The 11,073-nt window shown below is 61.9% G+C and overlaps 1 protein-coding gene across 1 annotated transcript; it reads right to left on the reverse strand.

Annotated features, from left to right (window-relative positions):
- Positions 1-1,354: 1,354 nt before the first annotated feature.
- Positions 1,355-4,287, reverse strand: LOC123347699 (vegetative cell wall protein gp1-like; the record flags this gene model as incomplete). The annotated part of the gene is given in 4 exon segments (XM_044984937.1): positions 1,355-1,501; positions 1,504-1,834; positions 1,867-2,349; positions 4,259-4,287. Coding segments are annotated over 4 exon segments (990 nt in total), but the record flags the coding sequence as incomplete, so codon positions are not given.
- Between the last annotated feature and the right edge of the window lie 6,786 nt (positions 4,288-11,073).

The raw sequence follows: 11,073 nt of genomic DNA on the forward strand, positions 1-11,073 counted from the left end.
GGCAGCGGGGGCCGGGGCGATGGGGGGGACGGATACGGGACCGGGGGTGGCAGGGCGGGCAGGGGTGTGGTGGGGGACGGATAGAGGGCCAGGGAAAGCAGTGGGGGCCGGGGCGATGGGCGGGGCGGATAGAGGGCCAGGGAAAGCAGTGGGGTCCGGGGCGATGGGGGGATAGATATGGGAGTGGGGGTGGCAGTGGGGGCCGGGGCGATGGGGGGGGCGGATACGGAAGCGGGGGTGGCAGCGAGGGCTGGGGTGATGGGGGGACGGATACAGGAGCGGGGGTGGCAGGGGGGCCAGGGCGATGGGGGGGACGGATACGGGAGCGGGGGAGGCAGTGAGGGCCGGGGTAATGGGGGGGACGGATATGGGAGCGGGGGAGGCAGCGGGGACCAGGGCGATGGGTGGGACGGATACGGGAGCGGGGGTGGCAGAGGGGACCAGGGCGATGGGCGGGACGGATACGGGAGCAGGGGTGGCAGCGGGGGCCAGGGCGATGGGCGGGGCGGATAGAGGGCCAGGGAAAGCAGTGGGGTCCGGGGCGATGGGGGGATAGATATGGGAGTGGGGGTGGCAGTGGGGGCCGGGGTGATGGGGGGGCGGATACGGAAGCGGGGGTGGCAGCGAGGGCTGGGGTGATGGGGGGACGGATACAGGAGCGGGGGTGGCAGGGGGGCCAGGGCGATGGGGGGGACGGATACGGGAGCGGGGGAGGCAGTGAGGGCCGGGGTAATGGGGGGGACGGATATGGGAGCGGGGGAGGCAGCGGGGACCAGGGCGATGGGCGGGACGGATACGGGAGCGGGGGTGGCAGAGGGGACCAGGGCGATGGGCGGGACGGATACGGGAGCGGGGGTGGCAGCGAGGGCCGGGGCGATGGTGTCACGGAGTGTAGGGGAGTCAGGCCCTGCACCCCCGGTCTCCCTGCCGATTCCCCAGGACTCTCAGCCAGCCAGTAAAGCAGAAGGTTTATTTAGACGACAGGAACACAGTCCAACACAGGTCTTGCAGGCACAGATAACCGGATCCCCCCGGTTAGCTCCATCTTGGGGGCCTCCCAGCCCCCTCGGGGATCAGAGCCTGGTCTCCCTGCCTCCCCTCTGTTCTCCAGCCAGCTCCAATCTGCCCAGCCCCCCTCCGGCCCCTCCTCCCTGCTCTGCCTCTTTCCCGGGACAGGAGGTCACCTGACCCCTTTGTCTCTAACACCTCTAGCCCGCACCTTTGCAGGGAGGGGCCCGGCCATCCATTGCTAGGAGACAGAACTTCAGGCATTTGCTGCATGGACTTTTGCTGCTAGATACTTAGGAACTGTACCCAGCCCCCAGTGCGACCAGTCCCACTTCCTCACAGATGGGGGGGACGGATACGGGAGCGGGGGTGGCAGCGGGGGCCGGGGCGATGGGGGGGACGGATACGGGAGCGGGGGTGGCAGCGAGGGCTGGGGTGATGGGGGTGACGTATACAGGAGCAGGGGTGGCAGCGGGGGCTGGAGTAATGGGGGGGATGAATACAGGAGCGGGGGTGTGGCAGCGGGGGCCGGGGTTAGGGGGGGGATGGATAGTGGGCCAGGTAAAGCAGTGGGGGCTGGGGCGATGGGGGGGACGGATACGGGAGCGGGGGTGGCAGCGGGGGCAGGGGCGATGGGGGGGGAATGGATACAGGGCTGGGGGAGGCAGCTGCTCTTCGGGGGGTGGGCGGTGGATACAGGGCCGGGGGAGGCAGCGGGGGCTGGGGCGATGGGGGGGACGGATACGGGAGCGGGGGTGGCAGCGGAGGCTGGGGTAATGGGGGGGACGGATACAGGAGCGGGAGTGGCAGCGGGGGCCGGGGTGATAGGGGGACGGATAGAGGGCCAGGGAAAGCAGTGGGGGCCGGGGCGATGGGGGGGACAGATACGGGAGCGGGGGTGGCAGCGGGGGCCGGGGCGATGGGGGGGATGGATACGAGATTGGGGGTGGCAGCGAGGGCCGGGGCGATGTGGGGGACGGATAGAGGGCCAGGGAAAGCAGTGGGGGCCGGGGCGATGGGGGGACGGATACGGGAGTGGGAGTGGCAGCGGGGGCCGGGGCGATGGGGGGCCGGATACGGGAGGGGGGGTGGCAGCGGGGGCCGGGGCGATGGGGGGGACGGATACGGGAGCGGGGGTGGCAGTGAGGGCCGGGGTGATGCGGGGGACGGATAGAGGGCCAGGGAAAGCAGTGGGGGCCGGGGTGATGGGGGGGACAGATACGGGAGTGGGGGTGGCAGCGGGGGCCGGGGTGATGGGGGGGACGGATACGGGAGCGGGGGTGGCAGCGAGGGCTGTGGTGATGGGGGTGACGGATACAGGAGCGGGGGTGGCAGCGGGGGCTGGAGTAATGGGGGGGACGAATACAGGAGCGGGGGTGGCAGCGGGGGCCGGGGTGATGGGGGGATGGATAGTGGGCCAGGTAAAGCAGTGGGGGCTGGGGCGATGGGGGGGACGGATACGGGAGCGGGGGTGGCAGCGGGGGCTGGGACGATGGGGGGGAATGGATACAGGGCTGGGGGAGGCAGCTGCTCTTCGGGGGGTGGGCGATGGATACAGGGCCGGGGGAGGCAGCGGGGGCCGGGGCGATGGGGGGGACGGATACAGGAGCGGGGGTGGCAGCGAGGGCCGGGGCGATGGGGGGGACGGATACGGGAGCGGGAGTGGCAGCGGAGGCTGGGGTAATGGGGGGGACGGATACAGGAGCGGGGGTGGCAGAGGGGGCCGGGGCGATGGGGGGGACGGATACGGGAGCGGGGGTGGCAGTGGGGGCTGGGGTGATGTGGGGGACGGATAGAGGGCCAGGGAAAGCAGTGGGGGCCGGGGTGATGGGGGGGACGGATAGAGGGCCAGGGAAAGCTGTGGGGGCCGGGGTGATGGGGGGGACAGATACGGGAGTGGGGGTGGCAGCGGGGGCTGGAGTAATGGGGGGGACGAATACAGGAGCGGGGGTGGCAGCGAGGGCTGGGGTGATGGGGGTGACGGATACAGGAGCGGGGGTGGCAGCGGGGGCTGGAGTAATGGGGGGGACGAATACAGGAGCTGGGGTGGCAGCGAGGGCTGGGGTGATGGGGGTGACGAATACAGGAGCGGGGGTGGCAGCGGGGGCCGGGGTGATGGGGTGGATGGATAGAGGGCCAGGTAAAGCAGTGGGGGCCGGGGCGATGGGGGGGACGGATACGGGAGCGGGGGTGGCAGCGGGGGCTGTGGCGATGGGGGGGGAATGGATACGGGGCTGGGGGAGGCAGCTGCTCTTCGGGGGGTGGGCGGTGAATACAGGGCCGGGGGAGGCAGCGGGGGCTGGAGTGATGGTGGGATGGATGCAAGGCTGAGGGAGGCACCTGCTGTTCAGGGGGTGGGCAGTGGATATAGGGGCGGGGGAGGCAGCGGGGGATGGGGCGATGGGGGGGACAGATACAAGGCTGGGGGAGGCAGCAGCTGTTCGTGGGGGGGGATACAGGGCCAGGGGAGGCAGCGGGGGATGGGGTGATGAGGGGGACAGATACAGGGCCGGGGGAGGCAGCGGGGGCCGGGGCGATGGGGGGATGCAAGGCTGAGGAAGGCAGCAGCAGTTCAGGGGGTGGGTGGTGGATACAGGGCCTTGGGAGGTAGCGGGGGATGGGGTGATGAGGGGGACAGATACAGGGCCGGGGGAGGCAGCGGGGGCCAGGCAATGGGGGTGGCAGATGAGCCCCACTGTTGCGTGGCTAGAGCCAGGGTCTGGTGCCTGCTGCCATGTGGCCAGGGCCAGGGCTCAGTGCCCGTGGCCAGACCCCGAGCTGGGGACGGGAATTGCGTGGCTGGAGCTGGGGAGCGGAGCTGTGGGTCAGCACCCGGGGCCAGTTCCTGCCACAGCTGTGACAGGGGATCAGCACCAGGGGCTGGGGCCATGTGGCTGGAACTGGGGGCCAGAGACTGAAGCTCTGCGGCCAGAGCTGGGGGTTGGTGCCCCAAGTCCCGTGCTTGGAGCCTGCTGCCGTGCAGCTGGGCTGGGGATCGGCACCTGTGGCCGGTGCGGCCGGAGCCCGGGACGGGAGCGAGTAGCCAGCACCTGCTGCCACGCAGCTGAACCCATGGGATCAGCGCCAGGGGCTGGGGCCGTGTGGCAGGAGCCCGGGACGAGAGCGAGGAGCCAGCACCTGCTGCCACGCAGCTGAACCCATGGGATCAGCGCCAGGGGCTGGGGCCGTGTGGCAGGAGCCCGGGACGGGAGCGAGGAGCCAGCACCTGCTGCCGCACAGCTGAACCCACGGGATCAGCGCCAGGGGCTGGGGCCGCATGGCCGGAGCCCAGGACGGGAGCGAGGAGCCAGCACCTGCTGCCACGCAGCTGAACCCACGGGATCAGCGCCAGGGGCTGGGGCCGCATGGCCGGAGCCCGGGACGGGAGCGAGGAGCCAGCACCTGCTGCCGCGCAGCTGAATCCACGGGATCAGTGCCAGGGGCTGGGGCCGCGTGGCCGGAGCCCGGGACGGGAGCGAGGAGCCAGCACCTGCTGCCGCGCAGCTGAATCCACGGGATCAGTGCCAGGGGCTGGGACCGGGTGGCAGGAGCCCGGGACGGGAGCGAGGAGCCAGCACCTGCTGCCGCGCAGCTGGAACCAGGGGCCGGAGGATGAAGCCCCCCAGGTGGAGGCGCATCCAGAAGCAACAAGGAGGGAGGGGCCACTGTCCCCACCTGCCCCCATCAACACCCAGGAGGTTGTCATGGTTGCACGAAAAGCCCCTCGTGGCCGCATTTGAGAACCGTTGAGCTAGAGCCTGCAGGCAAGATCAAGACTCCTTTACACTAGGCGCTGCACATCTACAGCCATTAACAGTCCTGCCCTTGAGGAGTTTACAATCTAACCAGACAAGACAGTGGAAAAAGACAGGGAGCGCTGCAGAGAGGAGGGTAACGCCGAGCACTTCTCAAGCACTTCTCCCTCAGCAGGTCTCAAAGCGCTTTGCAAAGGAATGGTGCCGCCCTCGCCATTGGAGTCTGTCCACTTCTTTCTTATGATGGGGAATTTGAGGCACAGAAAGGGGAAGTGACTTCTCCCGGTTCACACAACAGGCCTGTGGCTGAGAGCGTGTCAGCTTTGGGCACAAAGAAAGAAAGAACGAAAGAAAGAAAGAAACTGGGGCAGACAGAAAGCGAGAGCTCTCTGGAGTTTCTCCTCTGTTCTCACGCCCCTGACAAACCACAGCTGTTGCTGCGTCTCATTCATGGATCTCTGCTGCCCCCAAGTGAGCACTGCATTTTACTCATTTATATAGTGAATCTTAAATAGAACAAAATAAGGCCTAAGACTGAGCGTACACACACGCACGCGCACACACGCGTACACACTCGCATGCGCACACTTTATTCCATTGTGTTTTATTTTTGTCTTTATCCTATGCCACTCCACACCAATATCCCATATTCCGTTCTAATCTCTTCTGATTCGCAGGCAGCCCGCACAGGCACTTGATTCTGATCAAGGGGGTTCTCTTCTCAGACATCCTGTTCCACCGGAACAGCTCTGATGGTCTCTGGCAGGGCTGGTTTGGGGAGTGTGGACGCAGCCGACAGAGAGTGTTCTGGGACGTGTACAATACAACCGAAAGGGAAGGCACTGGTGCGGCTGCTGCTGGAACCCCGGGGCCAGCTCTGGTGGTGCCCACAATTCAAGGAGAACATTGCTAAGTTGGAGCGGGTTCCGGGCAGGGCCTCGGGAATGCTAAACGGATGAGAAGGCCGCGCTGTGATTTGCCCCTTGAGTGCTAATTTACCGTAACAAAGAGAAGGCATCGGAGGTGACTTGATTTCAACCCCTCATTATCAACACGGGGAGCAAATATTTCATAACTTCAGTCCAGCAGACAGAGGTAGAGTTGCCAACTGTCTAATCCCAGAAACCCAAACACCCCTGCCCTGCCCCTGCCCGTCCCTTCTCCAGGGCCCCAACCCCCACTCACTCCCGTCCCCCCACCTCCAGCGCTTGCTCTCCCCAACTCTCACAGACTTTCACAGGCCTGTGGAATGGAGCAGCTCTGCGCATTGCCCAGCCGGGCCCAGTTATCTTGTTCTGATCTCTGCTCCTGGGTCCCAGGGAGAGAGCCAGTGACAGACAGAGATCAAGGCAGAGAGAGCCGTCCGGGGGGTTTCTGGTGCTAATGTCTATTTCTAGTCACCTTACAAAACGCTGCTGCTGGGTGTCTGCTGCACCGCGCTGCCCATGGAACTAGCCATTAAAAACCCAACGGCTCATACCCAGGATTTTAAGGCCAGAAGGGACCATTTGGATCATCTAGTCCAACTTCCTGCTTGGCGGGAGCTCAAGAACTTTTGTTTGACTAACATCTGCCCAGGGCCACCCAGAGGGGGGGGCAAAGGGGGCAATTTGCCCCGTGCTCCGCAGGGGCCCCCAAGAGAACAGCTGAGGCTCCCGGCTCCGCCCCTCTCCTAGAGCCTCAGCGCATCAAGCGGCATGTCTCCGGGGGGGCCCCTGAGCCCCGCCCCACTCAGAGCCGCGTGGGGAGGGGCGGGGGTGGGAGCTCCGGGCTGAGCTCAGCTCCCTCCGCTCGGCGTGGAGCTCCCAGCCCCGCCCCCTCCCCACGCGGCTAGAAGCGGGGCGGGGCTCAGGCCCTGCTGGAGCTCCCAGCCCCGCCCCCTCCCCACGCGGCTAGAAGCGGGGCGGGGCTCAGGCCCCGCGGGACACACGCTGCAGCTGTTCAGCGAGGCGCTGAGGCTCCGGGTGAGGAGGGAGCCGGGGGTAAGAGGCTGGGGCCGGGGGGCGGGGTTTGGCTAAGGGGCAGGGAGTCCCGGGGACAGTCAGGGCACAGGGAGGGTGCGGAGGTTGGGGGGGGTCAGGGGGCAGGGAATGGGGGTTGGTTGGTTTGTGGGTGTTCCGGGGGGGAGGGGTGTCTGTCAGGACTCAGGGGGTGGATAGGGGCCCAGGAGAAAAGGAGGGGGGCCAAAAGGCACGTCACCTGCCTCCTGGCGGAGGACGGCACCCCCCTCACGGATCTGGCGGAGATGTGTGGGAGGGCCAGGGCCTTCTACGCAGCTCTTTTCTCCCCGGATCCGACCGATCCTGATGCTTGCAGAGTGCTCTGGGATGGACTCCCGACGCTCGGCGCGGGCGACCGGGACCGGCTGGAGCTGCCTCTCACTCTGGCCGAGTTCTCGGAAGCCCTCCGTCGCATGCCCACCAATAAGTCTCCGGGCATGGACGGGCTGACCGTGGAGTTCTACCGCGTGTTATGGGACATCCTCGGCCCAGAACTAGTCACCGTTTGGGCCGAGTCTTTGCGGGGCAGGGTCCTCCCTCTCTCGTGCAGGCGAGCCGTGCTCGCCTTATTGCCGAAGAAGGGGGACCTCCGTGACTTATGGAATTGTCGTCCCGTCTCGCTCCTCAGCACGGACTACAAAATCGTTGCCAAGGCCATCTCGCTGCGGCTGGGGGCCGTGCTGGCGGACGTGGTCCACCCAGACCAGACCTACACCGTCCCGGGCCGCACGATCTTTGATAACCTGTATCTGGTCCGGGACCTTCTGGAATTAGGGTGTAGGGATGGTCTGTCGTTCGCCCTCTTGTTCCTGGATCAGGAGAAGGCGTTTGACAGGGTGGACCACGGGTATCTCCTGAGCACTCTGCAGGCGTTCGGCTTCGGACCCCAGTTTGTGGGTTTTCTCCAGGTGCTGTACGCTTCCGCGGAGTGTCTGGTCAGGCTCAACTGGACCCTGACCGAGCTGGTCGGCTTCGGGCGGGGAGTACGACAGGGGTGTCCCCTCTCGGGTCAGCTGTACGCCCTGGCGATCGAGCCCTTCCTCTGTCTCCTCCGTCGGAGGCTGACGGGGTTGGTGCTTCGGGAGCCGGAGCTGTGGCTGGTCCTGTCGGCATACGCCGACGATGTGCTCCTCGTGGTCCAGGACCTGGGCGACTTGGCGCGGGTGGGGGCTTGCCAGGCCATTTACTCGGCAGGTGAGCTCCCCCCCACCCGCGCTTCAGGCCATCCGGTGGAGCGTGGGTCCGCTGCTCTATGTCGGCGTTTACCTTTCTGCCACACATCCATCTCCGCTGGAGAACTGGCACAGTTTAGAGGGCGGGGTGAGGGCGCGGCTCTGGAGATGGACAGGACTACTCCAGTGCCTCTCTCTCCGGGGGAGGGCGCTGGTGCTGAATCAACTAGTCCTGGACTCCGACCGGGGAGACTGGCTGGATCCCCTGATGCTCGCTCAGCGTATGGGGCTCTCAGGACCTCATACTCCCCGGCGCGTACTTCAGGAGGTGAAGGCCACTTTACTGCCCGCTGCTCAGGCCTACCTCAACCGGGTCCTGCGAGAGGGCACGCCCCGCCCACCCTCCACCCCAGGCCCCGTGGACCTTTTTATCGGGCCCCTGCCCCATGGACCCAATCGGCCCCCTCATCCTTTCACTGCGAGCCGGCTGCCCGATCTGCAGCCGGCTCTGTTCCAGACCGCGCCACGGAAACATCTGTACACGCTCGTTCTCCACACTCTTCACTACCCCACCCTCGCGTCCTGCTGTGATACAAAATGGCGGGACCTCTTGCCACCTCTCGAGGGTGAGGAGCCCCGGTGGGCAAGCTTATATTCTGCCCTGGTCCCGAGGCCCAACGGGGATGTCAGTTGGCGGCTCCTTCATGGGGCTGTGAGCACAGGCGTGTATTTGGCGCGGTTTACCCCTGTCCCCAACACCTGTCCCTTTTGCGGCATGAAGGATACCCTGGCACACGTTTATTTGGAGTGGGCCAGGTTGCAGCCCCTGTTCCGGCTCCCCTTGGATCTCCTATTGCGTTTTTGGTTGCACTTTTCCCCTCACCTGTTTATCTATGCACGCCCCATCCGTGGCCCCACAAAGTCGTGGGATCTCCTTGTCAGCCTCCTCTTGGCCCTGGCCAAACTAGCCATCTACAAAACCAGGGAAAGGAGGTTGGCCGACGGGATTTCCTGCGACTGTGGGGCCTATTTCTGCTCCTCCGTCCGTTCACGCATCCGGACAGAGTTCCTCTGGGCGGCGTCCACTGGCTCCCTCGACGCCTTCGAGGAGCAGTGGGCGTTGTCTGGGGTTCTCTGCTCAGTGTCCCCGTCAGGTTCCCTTCGTTTAGTGCTATGACCTCACTCCCGATCCTGTTTTTTTCATTGGTTGTCCCACGTACTTAGTTGGTATCCCAGACCTGTGAATCCTCCCCTTAGGCTGGGGGGAGGTCCTTTAGCAGTGGGCCGGCTTCGCCCGCCTACTTCCTGTATACCAAATAGGACCAGACTCCTGTACCCCGCTGGTCTGGGTCTGTCACAAATGTGATGTCTCTCTTCCACACGGAGAAGACAATGGGTTCTGTCACCATCTCCCACCTCACTTGTTTTCGTGGCAAGTCAGGGAAAAGATTCAGCAAACTTGGACAGAGTTAGATGCCCTTATAACTGATGTTCTTGTGATTAACATATTAGAACAGGACTTGGGAAAGCAGTGTTTAATTCCTGCTTTTCCCACCCACCCCTCCACAAGCTCAGGCAAGTCACTTAGGGCTGGACTGGTAAAGATATTTAGGTATCTAATGGGATTTTTAAAAGCATCTAGGCACCACAGAGCCCAAATAGCTAAAGGAACAGTTGGCCGGGGAATGGAATTGAAGGTGACCCAAAAGAATGAAACATATTGAGAGTAGAAGCTTATTGCTCTGTCACAACACATCACGCAATGTCATTTGTGTCCAGGCACAATAGCAGGAGTAACCAGGTGTCTGACCCCAACTATGAGGCTGTCTCAGAATAACTTGTCATTGAGTTTCATGTGGGAGATTTTCAGTTCTTGGTCCTCGTTTCGGTCACTTCCTTTGGGGAAATGCTCTGAACGGGTACACGGGTAATTCCCAAAGGCACGAAGGGCAGTTATGAATTTTGATGACATTGAAAGTGAATATGAACTGGACTCCTAGAGTGAAATCCTGACCTTATTGAAGTCACTGGAGAAACTCCCTCTGGGTTTCATATACTACTATTATTATTATCATCTATCATTTATATTGTGGCCATGCCTAGGAGTGCGGTTTCTCACTGAGTATTTAAGGGGCAGGATTACAATCCCCCCACTCATCCATTTGAGTCTCCCTCGTGCTCACGGGGAAAAGCCAGGTCCAGCTGCAAAGTTAGTACCTGATCCATTGGATTAGGTCACCCAATGGTGGTCAGACGTGATGCTGCTCATGCCACTTCCTTGTGTGCCTTTGGCTGCGAAACTGCCTTGCCTTTGCAGATGGTGAGCCATTTGCTTGGGGGACACAACTGGTTTTGACAAGCCTAGAAACGCCTGTCTCTAGCCTGATTTAGGATTTGTTAATAATATTAATTTAATTTATCTATTTAAATTTATTTAACTGTAATTTATTCATTTAATTAATTAGGAATATTACTGATTAATTGTTAATATTAATTAGTATGAGTTTTAGGCTTGTCAATCCGTTTGATCGGAAGATAAAAGTTCTTGTCCCGCATCAGGCTCCACAGAATTTACAAAGGACCCTGGGGGTGTGACAGGAAGCTCACACTGAGACAGATATAGTCATAAAGACTTTTTGTTAAAATCAATAATAGTAAGTAAATGGTAAAATACCCAGAGTTACAAAGTTACAGCTGCATTACTGCTATTCAAAAGATACATATAAGAATATAGTATTATATGCAACAAAGCTTTGGTTAACATACTCACACCCTTCCTTGATAACCTGGTGGTAAGAGACACAGGACCAGCCTTGCAGTTCAGGTTTCTCATTTCTTGGGTGAGGGATGCAGGGCTTAGAAAAAGCTAATGCTAGGAGCTATCAAAACTAACTTAGGGTTTACTTGACTAACTTAAAATCAAAACCTAATAAACAAACTAAGAATAAAAATTAGGGAAACCAAGCTTAGCCTAGTTCCCTCGAAACGTAAAGTTTAAGAAGAACAAGTCCAGCCAACTGATAGTAGGAGTCATTGTAGATAGATAGAACGGAGAGAGCGAGTGGAGGAAGTAAGTGAGAATGATAGAGCAGAGTACTCTAGCAAGGTGAGTCACCTCTTTTATAGGGCACAAGTGCT

The sequence above is a fragment of the Mauremys mutica genome, chromosome 13 (assembly GCF_020497125.1).
Source record: "Mauremys mutica isolate MM-2020 ecotype Southern chromosome 13, ASM2049712v1, whole genome shotgun sequence".
In the NCBI taxonomy this organism is placed as follows: domain Eukaryota; kingdom Metazoa; phylum Chordata; order Testudines; family Geoemydidae; genus Mauremys; species Mauremys mutica.